Raw genomic sequence first — 26,350 nt, forward strand, 5'->3', positions numbered from 1 at the left:
CAGAAAAAAAAACAATTTTAAAACAATCCGTTCATGTATCAGTCCGGTTTTTTTCCATAACAAATATTTTGACAATGTGGGATTCTCAGTAACCTTCCCTGGCTAGGTGAGGTTAAAAGCTTTTCTATTGTTAACATTCTAAATTGGTCACCTTTGTTCTTTAAATAGACCTGTGACCCTAGACCGATCAGTATAACACGTACGTGATCATCTTTTTGGCGTCAAACAAAGGAGATAACACGCTTTGAAAGCGACACGTATTACAATTCAGAAAAATATAGCAAAATTTTGATTCGATTATCAGTGGCTAGTACTTTACGCTAACTCCTTATAGTACGCGCCAATTTTTGCCTGGGACTTGTTTTGGAAGCCCATTGGTGTGTAGGAAATTCTTCTTCCTTCCTTCCTTGAGAAGATGTCCTTGAGTAGCGTGTCCTGCCTGTATCAGCTGAACCAGGTGGACAAGTCGGCAAAGCATAGTGGGTAACATCAACAACATGCACAAAGCAGAGACTACTTTTTACTCAAAAATCGCATTTTCCTCAATCGAACCCCGGTGTTCGCGCTGATTAGGCTTCAGGATGTGCTGAAACTCCTGCAGGGTCCTTGGTTTTTCTGTGGCGCTACAGTACGTTGATTTGATCGCAATGGTTAAATTAAACGGGGTAAAAGATCAAAGGACTACCGATTCGGCGCCAAGCTTAAGTTCGAGTGGCAGTGGATTGATATGCTTTATTTGTGGAGCGTTTAATGCAAACTGGCCTCTTTACTGTAGATCTCGAAATTCCGAGAAGATGCCGTTTTTCCCGTTCTTGGAGTATCATGTGCCTGCCGATGGTGCTCGACCGGTCGATAAAACAAGCGGACAGGTCGACTCCTGTACGGTGTGTTTTTCCTTTCTCACTCAACAATGGCATGCTTTCGAAGAGAGCGCCACTCCAGTTGCAAAGCGAATTTACTGGCTGAAAAGGTCAGGTCCTGATTCAAGCGGAGAGAGACCTCAAAGCCCTGTTGAGAACAACCTAGCGAGAGGCGAAGAAACAATAGCTGGCAATAGCAACATCACAGTGGCAGGAGAGAATTTATTTGATAACGATAGTTCAGAGTTGTATCCGGCTGTTCATAGTGAACCGGCGGAAGGGAATTTTCTTGCCACCACTTCAGACGTGGAAAACGTTAATCCGGTTTCCGAAGATTCAGCTGATCCTTTGGTGGAGAATTCACCGCTAAATGCTTTTCCTCGTCGTTCTGTAGGCCTTGAAACTTGTTACATCTGTAGTAGGAGAAAGCCGAAAGAATTCATGAGAAGTGTACACACAAGACCGCAGCTTAAAACCGAGACACCGTTTTATCCATGTCTTGCACGACATGTTCCTCCCACAATCGCAAAGCAAATGGACTACCTGGGTAAAGTTCTTGTCTGTGAAGCTTGTCAAAAGTTTTTATTTCGTCAATGGCAAGTCTTTCAGAAGAATTCCACTCCATTGAGTGAGAGACAGTACCAATTAAGATCTGACCCCTCCCTTCCTAGGGAGCAGCAGTCTCAGCTGTCAACCATGGTTTGTTTTGTCTGTGGAGTCACACAGCCTGCAACATCAGGAAGATTTCTGTATTCACGAAAGCATACACCAGGACACCCCTATTATCCATTTCTTAACAATCTGCCCACTCCAGAGGGAGCCATGCCATTAACAAAACAAGGGTTGACAAGGGCTTGCAGCGGCTGTCGTAAATCACTCCATAGACAGTGGAAACACTTTGAAGCTGCTGGGATTTGTGAAGACAAAAGGGAATATAGAATTCGTAATGAGGTCATGGTTCAGTCAGCTGGAGGTACACCAGAAGAGACCGAGACAATGGCTAAGATTGCTTGCTACACTTGTGGTCAGTATTGTTCTGAATCTGACTGGCGGCCTGTTCACACTAAACCAAACACCAATCCCCTCAAAGACAACTTCTACTTTCCATTCATAGCATCATTGACACCTCCAAAAGATAGCAGACCCCTGGACGCAGAGGGTCGGACATTTCTTTGCAAGAAATGCTACAAACAACTGAGGTCAGAGTGGGAAGAGTTTGAGCAAAGCAAAAAACCTCAGGATGAACGCTCTTATGCAGTTAAACTAAGTCCAGCAATCACAGAGGATCTAGAGATTTCTGCAGTTTGTTTTCTTTGTGGTCTCAGTATTAACTCAACACTTCATTTTAAGCTGTATTCCTATCCACACAGTGGTAAGGGTGTTCATGATGGAGGTCCATTCTTTCCCTTCCTGTCATCTAGAGAACCTGCTATCAATGCTCAACCTATAGATGGTGAAGGAACTGCTGTTACTTGTGAGATTTGTTACCATAACCTTATGATGCAGTGGAATGCTTATGAAAGTTCAGACATTCCTGAGGAATCCAACAGATGGCTACGAAAGTATTTGGTATCAACCATAAACTGTTATCTGTGTTGCAAACAAGTGTCAAGGCTCTCATCTGGAGCTGTAAATAAGCAGTTGATATCGTTTCCATCCCATCACCAGCCACCAAAAAGTGGAATTTTGGTAAATAGTGGCAGAGATGTTGTCCTGTGCAATAACTGTCAGCGGGAGGTTCAAAGAGACCTGGAAGCAATGGATGATTCTAATGGTGTAACAATTAGGATGGTGCAGGAATGGGATAATCAAGGTGCAGACAAGGTAAGACTTGCTCAGATAACTTGAACACAGCATTTTGTTAAGTGTATTTAACATTTTGTCAGGTCTTGTTTGTTATCCTGCGTGTTGAGGAACACATTGAGGAAAAAAAAAAGTAATTCAGGTGATCCTCTCCAGCAGGGCTAGGACTTGGTCTTGTTGATAACTTATCTGTTCACCTTTTCTTCAACTTAAAAGTCTTAACCATATCTTTCAAATATGATTGATTCCACATGGCTGCTGTGCATCATATGCTAAGTGTATTGTATTTTTACATTAAAGAAAGCTGTAATCTGCCTTTTTGAAAAAAATCATTTATCATTTCTGAAATACTTATCAATCTTTATGTTTTTAACTACATTTATTTAATAATTATTTATAAATTACAATCTCTCAAACCCCTTTTAAAGAAGATTTTTTTCATCAAGTTGAAAGCTTCTCTTATCAATAGATAAGAAGAATTGAAAAATGAAAGTTGAAAGAGGAAATATTATGTATTATATAACATTGTAAGAAAATAGGACAGTAGTATAGACTATCATCATAATGAATTTTTTAGTTTTATTTTTAGAAAATTCTCAGTAGATGTTTCAGTTGAGCTTACAATAATTTTGAGATCGTCAGTATTTTAAAAAGCTCAGATTTGAGATTTGTGATGAGTGCCAGACAGTATACATTCGGCAGTAAACTTCAAAAATTATTTTTTCTCCTTAAAAAAAAAAAAAAAGACAAAACAAAGCAAAACAACAATTGCAGTTTACAAATGAAATATGCATTTCTGTAGGGATTTTCTTTGCCAAATTGAATCACTTTTCAAATAATTTGTTTTCCCCAACATTTATCGTCAATTTTGTGTACAGACATTTGATTAGCCATCAATTGATTTGAATTTTATATTTACAAGACCTTCATGTGGAGGGATTTATGTTTTGCTGACCTATCACTTTATTGAATTTGTGTACTTACAGCTCTTGTGCCTTGTTTGACAATGTAAATATCATGCCTCGCTAGAGTTAAAAAATTACAGTTATTTATTGTTAAACACTGGTCTACTAAGTCAACTTTTGTGATCTTTGTATTTAAATTGGAGACAATTGTTGAGAAATACATATAGAAACGATGTTGAGCTTTAAGAACAAAGAGAAGAATATGTATTAGTTTTGAAATAATTTTGTGACGTAAAATTAATGTAAACAAGTAAATCCTTGATTCATAACTGAACCAAATTCCCCTTTGGAAATTAAGCAGTATCTAGGGAGGACAGTGTTGAAAGTTTCAATACAAATTGGTTTCCTTTGTCTTATTTTGCAAATTGTCAAATTGGATAGACATTCATATTAGTTGTTTCTGCGATAAGTATTAAGAATCTCTATTGCTTTTTTTTTTTTACTCTTAAATTTACAGTGTAATTCTCAGCTCAACTAATATTTATGCAAGATGGACTGAATTTAAACAAAAATTAGTGAGGATGAAATTATTTTTTCCAGCTGGACACCTTTTTTAAAATTTTTATAATCAGATTCATAACACAACAAGTAGAAATTTTTGTGCTTTAAAGAAGCTATTTAATCGGCACATATATTTTATGCTTTTAACAATGTGGAATGTTTCCTGAGTTAGAAAAAAAAGCTATGTTGATCGACATTTTATAACTAAATTAGCTTCAACTATTAGTGCTGAGACAATAACATTGATCAAAAAATTGAGTCGAAAAGTAGAATTTTCTTTTTGTAGTAAATAGAAATAGTTAATTATTTGGTACAAAATCATTCTTATTAGATTTAAATACCTGAAAGAATCTTAGAATTGTTAGTCTATTGGATGAGTAAGAATTACTATTTTGGGTAATTGAATTTAGGAATACATTTGTGTGCAAATTTATTGCTCTTAGATCAGGCTGACTTGACAATAGAAAAAAACTTGTCATTGGAATAACACATACTCACAATGAGCAAACCAAACTGTATGCTATCAAAAGATAAGCTTTGTGCCTCCTTTCATCTGCTAATTATACAAAAATATTTGTATGCATTCCTTATTAGTCAAGATAAATTTTGACTTTGAAATCAAAGGATTTCTCTGCTGTATGCTGTGGCCATTAATTAGAGGTCACAATAGTCATTGGCTCAGTGGTTTTGGCTGACGTAGTCACCATAATGAATTCAGTACTCTTTCAGACCTTTGCGGGCAAACATAAAGGTGGTTGTTAATGTGGTTGGTTAATTGTAGTGATTTGCATATGAAAAGAACAATGAAGAACAGGTGGCATGTGTAAAATAAGAAAGCAACACCTAGCCTCTGATAGAATCTAGCTTTCTTTTCATGGATATGTGGTATCTCTGCTCTGGTTTTATTGTTTTAGGTTTAATCTTGGGAAATACAAAAGTTTTCTTGAACAGTCCTTTGTATTTGTTGATACAAGCTTGAGAGAGCATGGTTTAGTTTGGCTTCTCCTACTGAATAAAGAAGCAATACAATGAATGAATAATTAATGAGAGAAGGTAATATTGAGCTTGTCAGTGCAAGAAGTTTTTTTTGAGGAAGAAAATCAGGCTTTAGGAAGGTATTACCATTTTTTGATGTGTTCATATTGATCTTTAGTGCTAAAATAGTCTCTCCCTGGGGTAAATTCGACTGTAGTTATCACTGATGAGACTCTCAGGGTTACAATTTGATATACTGAATAAGTTTTGTTGTTATGAACAATAGGGAAGCAATAGGTACCAGAACGAAACCTGCTAAAATGCTTTGCATGACATTAACTGAGATTATTGTCTCAAAATGTTTTCAATTCATATTAAAGCTGGTGTTTGGAGAGGACATATGGCAGCTTATGCTAATCAAGCCAAGCCAAAATTAGTGCCCAGAGTTGTAGGCTTTAATTTTGCACCAAGCCGTTATTATATCAGCATATATTAAGCTGCTGAATATCATTAAGTGAATCACTGACAGAAATCAGCCTCTATCATGAGAAAAGATTAATTCTTTCTGCTTATGCTCTAATTAGGAGACATTTCCCAGAGGTAGGTTTCAATTCTGAGCAGTTCTTTCATGGATAATGAATAGAAAAAGGCAGTTTATACAAGATGTTGTTTTAGGGTAAGATGGCACATGTGAAAAAAAAAAACAATTCATCCATGAAGTCAAGTCTTTAGACTTAAATGGCTTCCAATATTTCTGCTAGTAATAATTTGCTGAATTTCCTTCCTGTGAGGAGTGTAATTGGTTATATTATTTTTAATTCTAGAATTTGTTGTTGTGAAGCACATGTCTTGGGTATTTCCAACATGAGGTTCATCTATTGTTTGTCCTTCATCGTAGTTGGTAATTTATTTGGGGAAAGCTGATCATTCTAATTGCAAATTTCTAAATTATAGATATATGGTGTGTGTCTCTCATTGTTCACAAAACCTAGAAAATAAATCTTGATAGCAGCCAACTGCAGTATTAAATTCAAAAGGAACATTATAAGGAAATGATCATTTGTGATCACTTTTGCTTGCAATAATGAAAACATATTGAGTTACATTCAACCTTCTCCTGACCACTGTGACACATGAAAGGTTAGTGTAGGTGTATTTATTGCAGGGGAATCATGGTTGCATTTGTGCTTTTCCTAGAAATTATTGTGTTACTATCCCAAGGACTATTTATCAATGTGATTACCTCAATATCTTATAAGGGATGGCAGAGAAAACATGTTGTGATTGAAAGCTGTTGTGTGAGACGATATGTTGATGCAAAATTAATGGTCTTCACAATAAGAAGATATTGTGAATCTCATACATAAAAAGCTGAAAGTAGTTAAATAGGTGTTAAAATCTCTTCTGGGGCCAAGATAAGTTGTATTTTTAAAGCAATCTATCCATTTTTAGGAGATGCTGTGAAAGAAAAATTAGAACTTTTCTTCAATTATGGATATAAGATTTCTTTTGTCTATTGTTTGAAAATCAGATATAAATTTGCATGATTATTTCCACATGAGTTAATAGCACTGTGTTAAGCTATACTGCATGACTCTCGCCTTATTTCTGTGTCAAATAAATCACAAGTCGTACATCTGCCTTAAGGCAGGTTGCTATTTTGGTATAAATTTCTTTTGTTTGCGCAAAAGCTTCATCCAGCGTATGTGACTGTTTATCTTTGTACAGTTCATTGCTCAAAGTAGTTTTACCAGTCTAAAAATATCTTGACCCCTAATACATTGCTAGTAAAGATATGTCAGCCTTTTTCAGCTGAGATCTAGACAAACTATCTATTCCACTAACATGTGAAAGATGATGGTTTTCCTTTTCCTCCAGGGCTTTCATTGCAGCTTGTCAATAATGTTATTTTGGTGTTTGAAAAATAGATCTATATTGATCACTGTCTAGAGAGGAAGTGAGAACTCTTTGCCCTGGCATACATATCGTGAGTCAAGGGTTTTGTAGAGTATGGATCACATACTAATCTTCTCACTCCCAGGAGGGACTAATATGCGACTTTTCACAGTACCAATACATTTTCTTAGAGAAAGCTGATGAGAAGAAAGGAAAATCTCAACTTGGCTATGTTGTTTGATTTAAAAACAAAATCTTAGCAATAAAATTAATGAGAAATGTATGGCAGAAAGTGCATAGAATGGATACTTTGATGATAGGATTAAAAGTCTAATGTCAAGTTTGTTCTGACATAGGAACTGAACCGCAAAATAAAAATAACATGCTACAAGTCTGAAGGAAGGAAATATTTTATTTTTGAAATTTGCTACACTATGATTTGCTGTTAACCCTTTACACCCAAATATTTGTAAGCATATTCTCCTTATGTTCTTTACGATATATATTCTCTATGTTCTCTGACACGGAGAATTTGACACGGAATTCTGACACCGAGAATTTGTTTAACAATTATCGAACAAAACATTTAACAATTGAGAGCTTTGTAAATTGGTAATCATTTCCTTTCTTCTTATGAGCTTTGCATTTGATCCGAGGGGGAACCTGTAAGGAGAAATAAGAAACCAGTCACTCTGAAGGGTTAAAGGTTAAACAGGTTTTTGGTCTTGAAACTCCTTACATTATTAGGGTAAACATAAACACTGTTCTCGCCAAAAACTATGCAAATCCCATTTTGCCAGTGTGAGGACTGCTTTAAGAATCTGGTATTATTTTCAAAAAGAAATAACCTACAATTTGAGAAGTTTATCAATTGTGATCACCTGTGTGCTTAATATTGTATTGAATTAATAAAGAGAAATTACATTTTAATCATACTTGACAGTCAGATGGCTGAGCTCATTCCATTTTGTGTCTCTTTACTTTTTTTTTAACTCTTAGAATCCTCTGGAGAGTGAAGTCAAAGATTATAAATCTAGCCAAGGACGTGTCATAGTCATTGACTCCAGTGAGGAAAGTGAAGGTGATGGTAGCTCGTCCCAGCTGCAAAACAAGAAAGTGAAATTGGGCACCAACAGTTCAAATGCGTCCCCCATGCACTATACAACATCTCTGTCACCTGGATTGCAACCTGTTGTACACAATAAAGATTCTACTCCTGCAACAACTGACTCGTCAATGTCAGGAGGTCAAGCTAGTTTTGCAGCAGCACTAAGAAAACTAGCAAAACAAGCTAAACCAGTTCCTGCATCAGCCTCTTCTCCCACTCCATCGGATAGCAGCTCTCATTCTGTTTCACCAAGTGTCTCTGCTATCAGCACAAAAAGCACAGGTAAATGATTTTGTCAACATTTAGAGCCACAAGATTCTCTGATAAAGGTCACCTTTATTTGATGTATTTTCTAGAATCAACTAGGAAAAAATTGAACAATATAAAGAATAGAATGTGGCTCCTTAAAAAAAATTAACAAGTTAAAATTTTTGGCTGGCATTAATTTATTGTTTTGACTCTCTTCATCTATATTTTTATTAAAATTGTTTAACTTATTAATCAATTCTATTCTCATTACCTGATTGCTGGATTATACCTTAATATCATAGGGAGAGTTAACATGTTAATCATCTGTCTTTGTTATCAGGTATGTCTCCATCAAGAACCTCACCACCATCAGGACAAACAGAAATTAATACAAAGGATAAAGGAGGTGGTCATCAAAGTCCAGGAGTAATTGGTGTCCGCACACCCCCTGTTCCGTCTGCCCCTGTTGTGGATCCAGATCTCAGAAATCACCGGCCAGGTAGAGTGAAATGTTCTTTTTGAGATCACACTTTAGGATTCAAGGGTTATTTTTTTTCCTTTGAAAGGCAAAGTTTGCTTGGCCAAGGGCCGTTAAGTGCTAGAGCCCATCCTGTGTTTAGTAGAGCAAAGTATTGTGCAGATCACACTTTGGGATTCAAGGATTATTTTTTTTCCTTTGAAAGCGAAATTTGCTTGGCCAAGGACCCATAAGTGTTAAAGCCCATCCTGTGTTCAGTAGAGCAAAGTACTGTGAAGTGCTGTCACTCCCTCTAGAGGGGGATATTGATCCATTTATTCTCCTCAGTTAAGAGAAGCATGTTAGAACAAAGTGTGCTACCCAAGAACACAAAAAAGTCAAGCATTCTAGCTAACTGCTACACCAACATGTCTCCCACAGATTTCGTTCTTTAGCCTCCTGTGTGCTTTTTATACAATGTAATTTTAACAAATAAAGGCATCATGTGGTGCAAACTATGAAGATATATGAGACAGTACTCCCTTTCCAGTTTGATTTTAATTTCCTTATTAAAAGAAAATTGTTTTAAAAAAGAAATCAGAGGCTTCAGGAGCAGAGCATTAAAACTGCAAATATCCCAATCCAACTTAGAATGACAGCCTTTGTAAAAAATGATTTTTTTATTTCAGCTGTGTAAATTTGTTATGAAAATCCTTTTGACTTAATTTTGTTCTTCAGTTTTACTTTTAACTGATCTCGAAAGGAACAAAATTTTTGATACACACCATAAATGTTTATGTGCTGCAAAAATAAAACAACCTGTGATGAAGATAAGAAGGAAAAAATTTTAAAAACTTTATGCCCACAAGCCCTTCCCTCTTCCTGTGTACAAGGAAGATTTGCAAATGTATTACAAGTGATCCCATTAAGTAACAAATGTCACACTTGTGTTAATTTGAAACAGGAGGTTTTGTCAGCTTAATAATGCTATTTCTACAAGATAATTATATAATAGATGTAGATAGAACAATTTGTACAATAACAAAATTGTCATTAACACATAGTATGTTAATGGTGTGTTCTTTGATTTTCTTTAAAAGGCGAGCAAACACGTGAATCAAACAGGGGTCCCCACAGGCCAGAAGTTGGCCACCCTCGCATGGGCCGTGAAGTGATGCCAGGTGTCTTTTCTACAGTTCCCAGAGGTAGGGCTTCCATGATATTATAAAACAAAAGCAAGTAGTTAGTTTTCTCTCTAGAGTGTTCCAGGTGGCACTGTAAGTACTGTGTATTTAATTTGAATTGAACTGCATAGGACATAGGAAAAAAAAATGGTTTGATTACAAGGAAATTCTGATCTTGGTTAATTTTGCAAATCCATGTTGTTTCAGTGTCTGGTTGAAATAAGATTTAGTGTTCTAGAGTCTACTGTATGGGGAGATTTAATAGTGATTTTGTCTGTTTTCCTTGTTGGGAAGGGAGTTATTTGAATAATAAGCCTTGCACTTTTTAGCCTTGTTTATTTTAATTTACCCAAAACCACCTGTCTGTATGTGACTATGTTCTCTTCATAACATCAACCATGAGTACTGTGCGGTCTTGCAGCATGTCGCACAGCTAGACCTTTTATCCTGTCCTTCAGTTTTTTAATCAACAAGGGTAAGCAAAATATGTACTGCCAGTATTCTCATGTTGCAGATCACACAGAAGTTTTTTTAAAAGCATAAGTTAATGAATTATTTGTACAAGAGACAAAATGGTGTGAGTCACCTCGAGGTGGATTACAAAAGAAGTCTCCAGTGTTTTTTGAATTGGAAAGGACATGGAAATTGGTTCAAAAAATTTTGATTTCACTATTCATGATCAGACATTCCTCTTGTGGAAATTTCAGTTGCCTAGCAAAGTGACAAAGAGGTAGAACTGTAGAAATCTCCAAACAAATTCAAACCTTATGCCTTTCATTGTTGTTGAATAATTAATAAGATCAGTGAATTGTGGTGGATTTTCTCAAGACATTTAAAGGTGATTTCAGTCAGGTTTGATCCAGGTTTTTCATGTGAACTGTGGCACATACAGCAGAGAACATTTTCCTTGTGTTTAAACAAGGTAACATCCCACTTAGGTTTGTGTAAAATTTGAAAAATATTTATTCCTGTTGGGTAGGGGGTTATTTATAATTGCACAAGGTTTTCATATCAAAAGGATTGGAACCATTAAATATCATATAGTGTGTTGTATTTCTTTGAGGTTTCCAGGTTATCTTTTAGGGTTAAATTCAACTTCAACCTATTCTGATTTTCTGAAAGATTGTAGCTTTGATCTTAGAGGTTCAGACTTTTGTTTCTCATAAGTAGATGAAACCAAAACACATTTTTATTTGCCTTGAATAGCAGGTCATTGACAATAATGCTACTTATCAATGTTCCTACAAGAAACTCTTTCACTTCAAGATATATGTTGCAATTCTGATGAAAAATTATTTTGTGTCAATTCACTGTCAATTAATTTGAGCGATCAAAGGGAAGTCATTTTAATCTACAAACAGATATCTACCAGTAGTTGATTCAGATTAAGAAAACCTGTTTATTTAATGCTTCATTTAAATTTTGTGATGAAAAGAAAGCACAAATCCATCAAAACAGAAACTTGAATTTATCTCCTTTTTGGCTTTTCTGCTTCCCCAGAAACAAAACAAAATAAAATGGATATTTTGATGGAATAACTTCTTTTGTATCTTCTACATTCAATATTGAAATATTTGAGATTGAATCACAGAACATGGTGTTTGTGGGTATTCCATCAAGATAAGAAATAATACCCCTGGCTTACTTGATTCAGAATTTTATTTTGTTTAAAGCCAACTCTTGGTTTCCTTGGGAATATGGACATAATCTTTATTGAAGCATTAAAATAAAAACAAGAGTGTGTTTGTCAATTACACTTGTTTATGGAAAGCAGACACATGTTTGGCTGAATTTTAATTTTTGTCTTTGATATATATATATATATATATATATATATATATTTTATATAATATCTATGTTGTGTATGATGCAGTTAAAGAGTAATTCCAGGCTAAGTTTATTTTAACTTGTTTGGTTTATGTTTTCTTTTGTTTAAGATAATTTATATTACCCTAATCCCTAAACAAAAAATGTAAATTAAGACTAGCTTGATATAATTTTATTATGGGATTCCTTTTTATCCTGAAATTTTTTTAGGTCACAGAAAGATCTCAACATACATACATACTTATATATTGAGATGGGGAAAAAGCAAATGGACTATACTTTCATCCCTACAAGCCTGTTTCGTGATTACTCACTCATCAGGGGATTTTATAGACATACTTACATACATACTTACATTTATACACATACTTACATACACAACTTTTATTTACTCTCCAAGCTATTAGCTATTTAACATTAGCTAATATCTTAGAGAGATCAAAAATAAAAATGTTAACAAAAACAAAACCATGCGGGAAAAAAAAAAAAAAAAATATATATATATGTGTATATATGACCTATAACTATATAGCTGTCTAAGACCAATATTCTTCTCAAGGTCCAAAACATGAAATAAATGTGTTTTTTTTTATATATATAAAAGAGCATTAACTTCTACATGTACATTTAAATCTGTTCAGTGCAATGGGTGCAATGGCTTTTTTTTTTTTATATAGATGAACACTATTTTTTCTCACATAAGTTCTAAATGCTACTAAAATATGAGATTTTATTTCCACCAATGCAGCAAAATGGTTAATATAATCTATTATTCCTAACTACCTTCTTTGGTATCTTTTTAAGGCCATTCAGAGGTACCCATGTTGTCAGAGCACTACCCTGGCCCAGAACCTCCTCATGCTCCTGTAGCCTTTTATCCTGCGTATGGGGCTAAACCAGAGTTGCCAATATATGTCCCAAGAGGGCCCCATCCACCTGGGCCCCCTCCTTTGTTGGCCTCTAAACGAGATGGTCCAGAAGCCCATATGTTACCAGCATTTTATCCAACACCATACCCTCCAGCGGTAAGATAATTATGATTATGAAAATGAACACGATTATTCTTTGTATGAAAAGAAAATTAATCAAATTCCACTTTTGGAAATGAGTGAAATGGTGCTGTTTTCATTGAACCACTTATTTATCAACAGGTCATTATTTGACTTAGTGAACAAGTCTGTGTATGATTGTTACCTTGGTGAGAGAGAAAAAATATCTTTGTTGGTAGAGCTGTATAGTTAGGTTCCCTGAAGCTAAAACTCTGATGAAACTGACAAAGAGAGCACACAAAGCAATATGATTGACATCCTTTTGGCAACATCCTGGTGATAATTTTTATATCACCAGATTGAATTTAATAAAATTTTCTAGTTTATTTGTATAGCGAATGATTCAAGGATCCATTGTCAATTGCTTTAGATATCATTAAACTTCATGAAAAAAAACATGATCACTGTCATATCATTAATCTACAATTTGAATGAAATGTCCCCAATTGTTTCCCTGCAGGTTTTGGATCCCCATGACATCCGTTTTAGCACCTGGAGGCAGCAAAGAGCAGCAGAACATTTACGTCAACAGCATGAGCGTCATTCTATTCTGCCAGATGGTTCAGTGCTTATAGAGCCTTATGACCTTCCTATTGCTCATCCTGGTGATGCAGCGCGGCATCTACCTCCGGGAAGTGTTGATCCATTTGTTCGAAAGAACTCACCACATTTAAGGCCAGGGGACAATCCTGAGTCTCGTGAAACTAGGAAGCAGGTGTGAAATTACATTCTTTTATTTTGTTTATCAATAAGTTAATTTCCTGAAGAACTAATTTAATTAACCTTTTTACCCAACAATAAGTATTCATCTTCTTCATACTCTTCTTTGTACATTTTCTTTGTTTACTGACATGGAGAATTTGTTGAACAATCCAAGTTTATTACTTAGCAATCATTTCCTTGATTCTCTTTATCTCAATGGATAATTCAGCAGAATTGGTGTAAGGAGAAATTAGATGCTGGCACTATTAGGGTCTAAAGGACTGAAAAGCAATGGAAGTTACGTATATTTCAGACCTTGATGAATTTTCATCATCATCATCATCATCATGGTTGTCATCATCCCCATATCACTACTACTACATCTTTACCATGCTCTTACATGTATGTGTTATGTTATAGACAGGACCAGAGCAATAAGTTCAACTTAGAATCACCATTTGTTTGAAATTCTAATTTGGCAGATTCCTCTCCTTTGTTACATGTGGGTACAAGTCATTTTCTTGTTCAGAAAGAGCTACAAAACATTGTTTCATTCATTCCCTCTCTGAATATTTAGGAATCTATCGAGTCTGCAAAGAAAGACAAAGAAAGTGAAAGTGGCCCAGGAGAGCCAAAAAGAAGTACTGCAGAAGCACCTCTGCAGCGGGGTCTCTACCAGGAGCACAAACCAGGGTCCTGCCCTGTTCATGGGCATGGCACACCTGGTGGAGCACCGTCATCAAGCTCATCTGAGCCACCTAGGAGTCATGGGCTTCATGTTCGAGGTGACCCCATAATGGTGTCCAAGATGACACGACCTGGTGAATACAAAAGGATGTTTCTCCCGACACATGAGGTGCCTGTTCTTCATCCATACATGGTGCACCCCCCGAGGGATGCTCCTTATCCTCTACACCCCTTGGATGAGAGGCATGTTGAATTTGTCAGAGAACGAGAAAGGCAGGTTAGTATACTCAAGTAACTGATCTCAATGTTTCTTTCCCCATCTTAAACCTTTTCACTTGAGATCTAAAAATGACTTCCCCATATTGCCTGTCATACATTTCCAGCCTATAATTTTAGCTTTAAGAATCTGGTGCCAGCATTGAGCAAACTCCCTTGGTTGGTTTTTCCTTTTCTCATTACATTCCTGCTTGACACTGTATTGATATGCCTCTTGCTTTGTAGGAGTTCCTGTTGCATGAGCGGCTGATGTTTGAGCAGAAAGACAACCTCCGTGCACCTGGAGAGGACTGGCCAAGACATCACCTACCACAAGAAAAACCTGGAGGTTTAGGTGTTTTGCGTTATCCTCAGCCACATCACCAACAGCGCTTAGACACTAGCAAGGTAATGTCTTGCATTTAATACTCTCAGTTGTTTCTGACTCCCAGAGTGCACTCCTTCTGTGTCTACAAGAGAATTGACCAAATCCAGACATTTTTGTGCTGAAAAAAGCTAACTCAAGGACAGTTTTCCTCAATTCCTAATTGATTGATTTTTTATTTTTCCTTATCAGAGCCCCCTTTCAGTCGACCCTCACAAAGGGGACCCATCCTTGGCTCGGATAGCAGCCGGTAGGGAGGCAGATCACCTGTACCGGGGCTTTCCTTTTCATCCTTTTCACCATCCACCTCCTGATGGAAAAGGATTTGGTGATCGTTATGGAAATGAATTAGATCTTCGACATCTTCAGCCTGATACTGCAAGAAGATCTTCTGTTGGACCATCAGAGCGGCCAGGGCTGCATGACACACCTTTCTTAGATTCCCATCCATTTACCCGTGAAGGTTTTCATGGAAATTTGCCAAGGGTTGAAAGAGGTGGTGGTGAAAGGGAGTGGCAGCGACGAGACTTGGCAGCACTTGTCAATGGAGAATACAAACCTGCAGGTAAAGACAACTTGCCATAATTTTCTACAGTGTTTCATATGGGCACAAGCAGATTTCATCAGTCCTCAATTCAAAATGTGACAGGGAACACGAAAGTGAATGCCTGTGTACTATTTTTTTTTGCTATAAATGTCAAGCATCAACCCTAAACCCTCTAACTTCCATGACTGACCAAGACAGAAGCTCTCCTTACAGAATCAGAGAGAGGTCTGTTTATTGAATCAAAGAGAGAATCTCTTACATAAGCTTAAATGTTTGTAATTTTTTTTCAAAATAGCATCTAGTGGAAAATTGATCATGAAATCTGGCTTTTATTTTCCTTTTGGTTATTTCCTTTGTATTTTAGCCTACAATTAATGACATTTTTCATCAACGTAAGGGTAACTTATACAATGTATACACGGAAGGTTATGTGTGGGTAACTATTTTAATTTTGAAATTGTAAAATGTAAATGCTGTCCTCTACATAATTTTGGTAGATATGCAGAGACCAAAATCAACTGAAAGGTCGTCTCCTAGCAGTCTGGCCAAAAGAATTAAAGTTGAGAGAGTGGTAGATGAGCTTCCTCCCAAGATTAGACATGATCCTTCTAAACTAAGGTTTCTTGAAGGGCTAGGGCTTGTAACTGTGGGAAAGAAAAAAGGTAACAACTGTTAATTTGATTTCACCAAGTTATGATGAAGACTATTACTTTGAGCTGTAATAGTGACTGGTACCTACCGGTAATTTCTCCTTACATTATCATCCCTGAATCAAACATTTAGGTCATGAGAATAAAGGAAATGATCACTAATTAAATGATTGTTAAGCAAATTATCCTTGTCAGCACCTTAGGAAATGTATAGAGAACAGTACTGAGAATTAATGTACACAGAAGTTCACCACACACTAACCTAGCTTCCATTTATGGATCTATCCTTTATTGTCTCAATTTTTCAAAGAATAATCCAAGAATCTTCCCCTGTCACAAATCAGATAATCAGCTGTTTAAATTCTAGCTGTTGTGTGGAAAATGGTTCCTGTTGAGAATTCAAGCCATTTGCTGATCTATCATGTGTGTGTGTTTTTTTAAAGTGTTTGAAGCATATGGCTGTGAGGGGGAATGACATATTTCTATTACAATTCCAGTGGGCTGGAGACACTTGCTTTAAAATTTTGTTGCACTTTGAGATGAAATCTCCCTTTGTAAAATAGAAGTGATAATTTTTTTAGATTTCTATAGATTTTTTGCTTATTCTTATGTACATTAATTTTTTATTACAGAGTTGAGCCAAGGAGGAACAAACTCTAAGAGAAAGTATGATGGTGATCATGATAATGAAAATGGCATTGATTCCCCCAACAACCTGATGAACGACAGTAATGTTAATGGTAACATTGATGAAAACATTGAAAACACACCACCATCTCTTCCCAGCCCAGAGGTTAGTCCATTAACATCATTTAGCCAACATCAGACTGGTGAAAAGTCTATTATTGGGAAATATTGGAGAAAATTATGTGTTGGTGCGAAGATATGAACAATGTTATTTTGAGTTTTTTTTGTGAGAAAAAGAAAAGTATTTTAACAGAGCACAGCAAGTTCTGTGGGAATACCAGTTTACATAAATAGCTACAGAAAGAGGGTTAATTTGTCATTGCTTTTGGGGATATGGAATTATGCCAGTTGGACTGTGCATTAATTTGGTGTTGTTGTGACACAAATGTTCTGAGTCATCTCTTTGTTCAGGAAAAAGATTTGGCCTCTGTATGGGAAAAATGAATTAGTATTCTTGAAAATATTTTCAGGATAGGAAAGGATTGTCCTTATTCCCTTTAATTATTATTAGTGGCAAATCAGGCATTATTTTTTTACATGAGAGTACAAAAGATAGTTACTGAAATTTCAATTTTCTATCAACAGAAGCTTGACTTTATGGCCAAGCTTGGTCTGTTACCCCCCAGCAAAAGACAAGGTTTGTATCTCACTTGTTACCTTTGGGACCTACAGTCAGGTTTATTTAAGTTATCCTTTCAGTCAAAATGTGTTTCTAAGTTTGAAACAAGAATTTGCCACTAATAAAAGCCAGCATTGCATGTGCATTTTTTTTTTGTAGCAAATGATAAATAATTGATCATAGTTATTTCATCAGTTTAAATGATGGGTAATGCTCACTCAAAAATATTAATTGTATCACTGTTCCTACAACGATACAGTCTGGTGATAATAGGTTAGGTTTTTAATGACTGACCCCCACAGCTGACAAAACTTATCTAGTAAGTTTCTTTAAAAAAGAAACAACTTTAAGAATGGAAACTCCTCCCTGAATAGGATGGTAGTTGCAGTTGGCCACCAAGTAGTTCATAAGGTTAACTTGTCTATTCACTGGAACCTATTTATAATTTTGGGCCAGGAAAGGATTTGTGAGAGTCAAGTTGCTGTTTGATGTGGTGGAAATAATTCTTGTTTAGCACAACACTCTGATAATTAATTAATTTGAAATCAACAGTTATGACAGGTGAATTTGAGTTGCAATGTTAGCTTGAGCCATGTATGATCCCCAGAATGCAACTACTTAATACTGATTACTTCCCTGCAGAGCTGGAGCAAACATACGAGGTCAAAAGAAATGAGAGGAAGAACCGCAAAAGTAGGGGCCGTCCTCCAAAAAGAGCACGAAGGGATAAGGAGGTTAGTGTGTCATATCAAGCTAAGGACATAAACCCTGGATCAATACTCAATATAGTTGCTGGACTGATTGATTCTGGAATTTAATTTAATTTTCTGATATGATTTTATGTTGGGATTTCTTTGAAAAGGGCCAGTTTGGTTTGTGTTATCTGCAGTCCTTTTTTGCATTGATCAGCTCTGTTTCCAGACAAAAAAAAAGAGGAAGGTTGTTGTTGATTGACTGTGTAATCATTCTGTTTTTATTCTAGAATGACAGAGATTCTGACAACAGCCAAGGCTCTTTGGACCCAGACACAATAACTGGACCAATAACTCGACAAAAGCAACAGCTATTACAGGAGCAGGAACGAAAAGAAAACAGAAACAAAGATCTAGAAAAACAACAACCAGTTAATATAAAACTTGAGGAAGCTGAAAAAAGGATTCCTTCATATCCATTTGATAGACCCTTTCGTCGCAGCAGTGATGAAAGATTTCGACAAAGTCCTACAATGAGCAGTAGTTCTAACCATGTCCCCCCTCGTCTAACCCTTCAATCACTCACAAATATGGAAGATCCTTTTAGCAACATCAGTGCATCACAATTTCGTCCGCCATATCTTCGGCATACAGGGCTCTTGTCAATCTCACATGAGCATGGGAATGTTGCCTCTCATGCCAGGGCTGACCACAGAACTGTGACACAGCCCATTCGACCAGAGCCCCTGAGAAGTGTGGGGATCACTTTTAGTGAACAAGAGACAAGAGATTACCTCTCACAGCACCCAACCAATATACAAGGACGTCAGTTTGGACCATTACCCTTGTCAGACCAGCAGAATAGCATTAGAAATAAACAAGGAGAATCCTCCAAGGTGAGGATAGTTTTGTTCCTGCCTTGACAAGATTGAAGATATTGTGGCATAACCCTCTCAAATTGATTATTGCCATCCAAAATCATTGAACAAAAAATTTGTTCTGTGGTACACTTTTTAATTAAAAAAAATACTCACATCTGTGTTGCAGCCTAAGATAGATTTGTGACACATGACCAGGTGATTACACTTTTTGTAATACTTTTAGGTAAATTATCACAGGGTTTTAATTTTTATTTCTGATGATGTGACCCTAAAATCTTTTATCATCAACATACACTTAATATAACGTTTTCTTAACTGTTGAATCTTGCTGTAAACTCAATTTATCAAGAAATTTGTTAAAGAATCTTGTGAAGCTTTTGGTTGTAAACAGCTAAGCAATGCACTATTGAGGAAAAACGATGAGAGAGGAAGTGTACCCATATAGAAGAGACCAAACCTAAGTTTAGGAGTAACTTGGTGTGGTTTCTCAACTTTTATTTTTAGGATGAGGGGCAGCAGTCATCATCCCAAGGAAAGGAAGGGTACAAGTGGTCTGGAATTGAGGCTGTCATGCAATCCTATTACGCACATGCGGCAGGTAGGATTCTTCTTGAAATTTAACACACAAAGTGTTGTTGAATTGATGTAAAATCACCCTCTGAATTGGCTGAGGTGTAAGATCACTCTTGGATGGCTGGTTTAGCTGTAGTTAGAGTTGGAGTTGTAATCACAATTGGAAAATGCTATTATTTATTTAAAATTAAACTGATGAAGTCCTAGCAGATTCTTCCCTTGATAGGATCTGTTTACACTATAACCCAAGTAAGCTAAGAAATATTTCAAGATGACTAAAATTTAAATATTTCAAGTTACAAAGTAATCTAGCAATACTGTTGAAGTAAGAACTTTGGTTTGAAACAAGCAATAAAAGGAAAAAACACAGGTCTGATAAAGAAGTTTAGACCACAACACACACACCCCCTCCCCTTCCCCAACTCTTTCCCTCTTGATCTGACCCTGAAACTGGAATAAGCTCTTCAATGTGAGCCACATGGCTTGTGCACAGTCTTTTCCTTTTTCCATTTCGTACTTATGTTGTCTTGTTTATCTTCCAACTCTTTTGTTGCAGAGAGGTATTTGGAAATAGGTGTTCTCCAAGACAATGCTGATTTGTTAAAATCCAAAAATGTTTCCCTGAATGATGAGGCACAGGCTCTTAATCTCCAAATGACGGTAAGTTAGTAGCTGGGCATGGAGCAATTTTTAATGAAGGGTTAAAAGTAATTGCGGGCTGCATTGAGTCTATGTTACCACTGACTGTGATTGGTCTTAGAGACTTGTCCAGTTTTCTCTTTCATCCAGAAGCAATGAAACAAACTGAAAACTTGATAGCTTTTATGCATCTATTTTGTTTTGAGTTCTTGTTTTCTGAGTGCTAATTGTCTCAAGCTTTGTTCTAATTGTTTGTTAGAATTTTGATTGATTTGATTTTGGTTTTATGACGCTTAATTTAAAAGTGCTCCAAGACACAATATATATGCACCTCTTGGAGATATATTAACCATTTAAAGATGTTAATAATTATGATTCTTTAGAAGGTTGATAGAATGAAATTAATCCAACACAATTCAACTCTTTCTTTGTGTTGGCCTTGTTCAGATGATTAAACTGCTTATTCCATGATGGTTGCTCAAACACTGTGGGTTGGTTCTTTACACGAGGCTAAACCCAAACCGCGAAAGCAGTGCACCTCAGGGATTCCTTCCTTTATTAGCTTTCAGCTCTCTTGACACAGTTCACAAAAATTAATGTTCAGATAAAGGATTTGGCTCAATTAGAGATGGCTTAGAATGCGGTTTTGTTAAACAATGGTTAAACTTTGTTGAAATAACCAGTCCTGTGAGTTCATCATTACAGTATTACTAACTCATATATTTTTGACCTTCTACATCCTGCATCAAGCACATGTTATCATATAGATTTCAAAACATTTTGAGGATGCTTTACAGTAGCCTTTGTTTTGCCTGCTATTTTCTCTGATGACCATGCTTAAGAGAATTGATTGGCAGTACTTAAAGCGTTTAATTGTTTTGCCATATCTGTTACGTAAACTTCATTCAATCCATTTAAAGAGCATTTTTTTCTCTTCAGAATCTTGTCCAAGCCAAGAAGAAACTTCAAGAAGAAAAGACCACACTAAGAGAGGGTCTAGATAGACTTCATTTCTTTATTGACAGTTTAAAAAGCTAATATATGTGTAAAATAGATGTAAGATTCTATATTTAAGAACTAGATTTTCATTGCATTCTCCCAAGAAACAAAGTTTTGCTCTCACATTATGCACAGACACAAAAGTGTCAGAAAACTTTCAGACTTTTAAAATATTAAAGCCCATACATTAATGTATTTTTAAGCTTCAACAAATATTTCTATGTTGTGTGCAAAAGTTAATTTTTTTTCCCCATGCTTTTCCAGAATTATCTGTAATGTTGATGAAGAGAAGTTTAAGCCATTGACAAGTAAATAAATTATATGAAAAACAATTAGCCTTCTTTGCAGGTGTCTCTTAACCCTTCACAGCCTAACATCAGTATCCATATTCTCCACACTCTTCTCTATACATTTACTTTGGCACTGACAAGGAGAATTTGTCTAACAATCAAAGCTTCTTAAGTTAGGAATCATTTCCTTTATTCCCATGATCTTAATGAATGATTCAGAAATAAATTATAGAAATTGTGTTCTGGTCACACTTATGTTAACCCTTTAACTCCCAAGATCTGATTGTTAATTCTCCCCTCTAGCTGCTACACATATTCTTTTAAATTATATTGCAGGTATACAGTATTCTGAAATATAAAAACGTTACAAAAAGAGCTTTATGGTTATCTGGCGAAATCTATTATGATACATTAAATATAAACTACAGTTGCTGCCAAAGTCTAGGTCGTCAAGGACATTTTCTTTCGACACATACCTTCTGAGAATTTGGTGTTAGAACAAGATAACTTCCACCTGATAAGTTTGAGTATTCTCATTAGCTATTTGTTAGATAATGTAAGGAATTGTAGAGAGAAGTTTCATGTTGATCACTTGTGGGAGTTAAAGGGTTAGGTGAGTGCAAGTTAGTAAAATTACCAAGCAATTTTTTATTCTGGTAAAAATTGGTAGGGAAGGGAGGGTAAGGAAAGACAGCAATTTCCTCTGTGTACCACCTTAATCCTTTCTCTTATTGACCTCCTTTGCAGAAATATAATTTTCTCCCAATCCTCTCTCTACTTTGCAAATCCAAAATGCCAGTAATATGTTTTAGAAAGAAGCACTATGCATCTGATCATCAGAAATATGCTTACACAACATCTTCACCACCCTTACAGGAGGCAGGAGTCCATGTTGACATGTCGATCATCATTTCCCCCTTGTCTCCAGAGTTTCATTAGATATGGGTCTGATGTGGGATGGGTCTGTAGCACCCAGAAAAGAGGGTTGACCAGATTGGAAAAAAAGGGTGGTCTGAGTTAAGGTGGAAACATCATAAAGTTAAGGGAAATTTTCTTGGATTCAGCTCTTAGAATATCTCAAGTTTGGTAATTGCATTTTTCCAAGCTTCAAGCAGTTTGTAGTCTAACCATCCTCATTTGTTAGCTGAAAAATTTAAGTGACAAAATCTACAGCAAAGTTTACTTTTCTAGGAAGTAACTAATTTTTTCTGATCACTTTGTGTTTTGGCCATTTGATCAGTTTGATATAATTTACCCACAGAGTCCCCAGAAAAGTGAAATATTGCTTTTCAAAAGTCACTCACCAATGAGAATACAGCCTTAAGAAAGACACATGGTAGCTATTAATTATATTTTTGTTAAGAAGACACTTGTTCCAGATTACATTTAAACTGCAAATTTAATCACCAAACATTTTCACTTGCCATGGCAACTATATAAGTAACTGTTGTAGCTTGAAGTGTCGCATTCCAGACTAACAGCATTTCAAGATCAGCATCTTAGTGTATTTACAAGCTTACTTACAGATTTCTGCTTTTATTTTCAGGAAAACCAGACCTACTTGTACTGTTTCAACACTAGTATAGTAAGAACAGTGCTATTACTAGATTCTAGTGGTTGTGTAAACAGACATAAAGACACCCTGAAGTGTGATGCATTGAATTCACAACCTTCTGTTGTCACAGTCACAATCACAATCTTTTCACAACCTTCTGTTGTCACAGTCACAATCACAATCTTTTCACAACCTTCTGTTAAGTGTTGCTTGGATTTTCTGCAACATGACACCTCAAGTTGTGCATATGATCCAGAGCTTGTGTCAGGAAAGGGCGAATCACATTTATCTCCATCAATGACAAATCATCCAACTGTGAAAACAAAACAAAAAAAAATATCAGTAAAAAGTGATCAAACTATTGCAAAGCAATATCCTACCCTAGAATCATTTGCCCTGCAGGTTACACACTTGCTATGTTTCATATTGTATCTGTTTTTTTCATTTATAATTGTTTGTTCAGGGAGATTTTGTGGCCTGATAGTGTGCGCACTAAAATTTTGAAATAGAGCACGTAAAAGTCCTAATAACAATCACAAAATTGTGTCACTTTATGTGCGCAAAACTATGATCTCCTATGGGGAAAGAGTGGCATGATCCCATTCATCTAATCCTAAGGAAAATGGAGGAGGTTCTGGTATTCTGTATCACTTCTCTGATAGTTATGATCAAGTCCCAGATCACTTCCTTACCATCACAAATGTAAGGAAACCCTACGCATGTCACAGGAAAAAACTTACTCTGGCATAAACTTCCTGCTGGCTGACCATAATGTCAATAGACTTTCTAAGCTTGGCAATTCTCAAGTCCCAGATGTCTTTAATTAATGTGCGAACTTCATCTGCATGAGGAATATCATCTGAAGCACTGAAACCACAAGTTGTACATACTGACTGACTGATGGACTCAATAACTGATTAATAATAATAATAATAATAAGTCTTTATTAAGCACTCTAAACAACAAACGTGTTTAGTTACAATGATATGAAATCAGCAAGTATAAAACTAATAAACTAACTAAATTACTAACTGAATAACTAATAAGAGAACAAACATCTATTAATAAAGGTCCTTTTGAAACGTTCAGTTCTGACAAGCGGGAGAATATAATTATGGCGCCTCTTACGTAGCGTATCCATTGTTCGCTCTGGTGGCAAAAGGTCGCTCTGGTGGCAAAAGGTCATCTGATTGAACCTTAGGAGGGACTAGTATCTACTATCTCCTCACAATACCACCCCTGAATCACACATTAGGGTCATGGGAATAAAGGAAATGATCACCAACTAAAGAGGCACTTAATTGTTAAACAAATTATCCTTGTCAGCACCTAAGGAAATATATGGAGAACAGTATGGAGGATATGTGTACTGATGGTTGGATGAAAAGGGTTAACTGATTTATGAGTTTCACTGACTAATGCCATACTGACTGAAAATCAAACAAAATCAATGATTAAACTCACTGCTTTACACCCTAACATCAGTATACATATTCTCCATAGTGTTCTCTAAAAATTTCCTGAGGTGCTGATAAGGAGAATTTGTTTAACAATCAAGACTTTCTTTAGTTGGTGATCACTTCCTTTATTCTCACGACTTTCATGTTTGATTCAGGGGTATTATGGTAAGGAGAAATTAGATGCCAGTCACTCTTGGGGGTTAAAGGGTTAATACATGATTTTAAACTGGTTTGATTTGCATTTCCCTTTCTTTAGTTACCAGACTGATGAACACTGATTAACAAGGAAAAAGAAACTTAACTCTTTTTGACCTGAAGGTCACTTAACACTACAAAATAAACCCTACAAGAAAGCTTCTTCTACAATAACCAATTAATGTTACTAACTTAATTTACTAAATTTTTTAATCATACCATTTTACCATGCTTAATTAAAACATACCTGTTGAGGAGAAGAGAAGCTACTTCCATGTAGTGTTTAGAAGGCATTTTGGTAAAGAAATCTGCCTCTTTCTCTTTTTCCTTAAGTTCCTGCAACCTTTCTGAAAAAAAAAGATTCAATTTTGATTCAGCAAATTGGTTGACCACAGAATTACATTTAAGGTGCAATCTAGTACTTAAAAGACAGCAAGCAAGGCCAGGGGGTATAACCTAAGTATATCACCTTCCACCCTCAAAAATGTGCACACAAATGAAAAAAAAGGCAATTAAAATGAATTTCAATTGCAGGTAACTAATTTTGTTGCTGGGTGGTCTACAACAGATACACAGAAGTGAAATGATTGAGGAAGCTGGCATTTTCAAGCAGTTAAGTCTGCATATTGAGGTTGCACTGCTTAGCCACCAGAGTTTATCCTTATTTCTGCAGCATGAACCAACTATGGTCCTTAATCCTTCTGTAGTAACAATAGGTTTGTTCATAGCAAGTAATCTCCCCCTCTCCCCTACAGGAGTAGGAATGAAAGGCATCTTACCCAAGAACACTACAGAATCTGCCCGACTAGCTTTTTCCAGTAAAAGCACCATGCATAAATGTCCAACTGGCGTTCAGAAGCATGTCTGATTGTTTTCTCGATTTCTCCCTTTTGCATTAATACGGAGGAGACCTTGTTTGTAAGATGTGGTTTAAAATAGTGTTGGAGTATTCTGGGGCCTATGATTGCTTCTCCGCCTTATTTAGCACCCTTAATGGCTCTTTTGGTAATGAAAAAAAACTAATTGTAATCTGAGTTGAGAATAACATATTACCAACATCCATCCAATCGGGAGGCAGTATTCTGCATTTTCTTCTCTGTTTCAAAAATATCGCAATCCACAAGGGTACTTCCGTAGGCAGAGACGCATTAAATGGTCCAATGTCTCCCTGCAAATCAGAAAGTGTAAATTGCATCAAAAAGTGAAAATAGCATAGAAAATTGTGGTCGAGTCGTACATGAGAAGCCTGCACATAATTTACGTACACAGAATTACTCTAAGCGTTGCATCCTCAGTATCAGTAGTCCAATAAAGAGCCCTGGCAAATAGCCTTCGTCGAGAATACGTCTCTTCGTCTCATTAAAAAACAAAAGTATTCATTTATATCGTTCTTTCTTGGTTATAAATACACCTACCCCGATCAAATAAATCTTGTCCTCAGAGAAGTTAGTTTGAATGGATATTTTTTCCTTTTCGGCTAGAAATTCCACTTCTGAAGGATCCATTACGACAACGGAAGAATTTTCAAGTAGCTAATGTCGACGGATTTCGTAATACTACTAGTTTTAACGAACTGTTAAACACGGCAACAATAATTTCCTACAATGACCCTTTCCGCCATGTTTTCCCGCGCTTGATAATTTGAACGAGCAGAAGACCG

At 36.1% G+C, this 26,350-nt stretch overlaps 2 protein-coding genes across 2 annotated transcripts; one reads left to right on the forward strand and one right to left on the reverse strand.

The window, feature by feature from the left end:
• The first annotated feature begins 232 nt into the window (after positions 1–232).
• Positions 233–21,768, forward strand: LOC131779048 (genetic suppressor element 1-like). Its single transcript, XM_059095578.2, has 17 exons — positions 233–2,684; positions 8,000–8,390; positions 8,698–8,856; positions 9,915–10,019; positions 12,630–12,850; positions 13,335–13,589; positions 14,154–14,540; positions 14,765–14,926; positions 15,096–15,468; positions 15,948–16,112; positions 16,733–16,893; positions 17,373–17,424; positions 18,049–18,140; positions 18,389–18,994; positions 19,484–19,577; positions 20,109–20,212; positions 21,131–21,768. The coding sequence occupies exons 1-17, from the start codon at positions 648–650 to the stop codon at positions 21,227–21,229; spliced, it is 5,463 nt and encodes a 1,820-aa protein (XP_058951561.2). The 5' UTR covers positions 233–647; the 3' UTR covers positions 21,230–21,768.
• Positions 21,769–21,876: 108 nt separating this feature from the next.
• LOC131779066 (DNA replication complex GINS protein PSF2-like) lies at positions 21,877–26,313 on the reverse strand. The gene is made up of 5 exons (XM_059095599.2): positions 26,106–26,313; positions 25,744–25,858; positions 24,938–25,037; positions 23,776–23,902; positions 21,877–23,348 (listed from the first exon to the last, which is right to left on the reverse strand). The coding sequence occupies exons 1-5, from the start codon at positions 26,193–26,195 to the stop codon at positions 23,235–23,237; spliced, it is 546 nt and encodes a 181-aa protein (XP_058951582.1). The 5' UTR covers positions 26,196–26,313; the 3' UTR covers positions 21,877–23,234.
• Positions 26,314–26,350: the final 37 nt, after the last annotated feature.

This window comes from Pocillopora verrucosa, chromosome 3 (genome assembly GCF_036669915.1).
Source record: "Pocillopora verrucosa isolate sample1 chromosome 3, ASM3666991v2, whole genome shotgun sequence".
NCBI lineage: Eukaryota > Metazoa > Cnidaria > Anthozoa > Scleractinia > Pocilloporidae > Pocillopora > Pocillopora verrucosa.

Bases quoted from the DNA above. Each gene is read 5' to 3' on its own strand.
- LOC131779048 (XM_059095578.2), top strand. From the start codon at position 648: ATGGTTAAATTAAACGGGGTAAAAGATCAAAGGACTACCGATTCGGCG. The intron at 2,685-7,999 runs GTAAGACTTGCT...TTTAACTCTTAG, and splicing joins ATAATCAAGGTGCAGACAAG to AATCCTCTGGAGAGTGAAGT. The intron at 8,391-8,697 runs GTAAATGATTTT...CTTTGTTATCAG, and splicing joins TATCAGCACAAAAAGCACAG to GTATGTCTCCATCAAGAACC.
- LOC131779066 (XM_059095599.2), bottom strand. From the start codon at position 26,195: ATGGATCCTTCAGAAGTGGAATTTCTAGCCGAAAAGGAAAAAATATCC. The intron at 25,859-26,105 runs GTAGGTGTATTT...TCTGATTTGCAG, and splicing joins ACAAGATTTATTTGATCGGG to GGAGACATTGGACCATTTAA. The intron at 23,903-24,937 runs GTATGTTTTAAT...TTGTGGTTTCAG, and splicing joins GCTTCTCTTCTCCTCAACAG to TGCTTCAGATGATATTCCTC.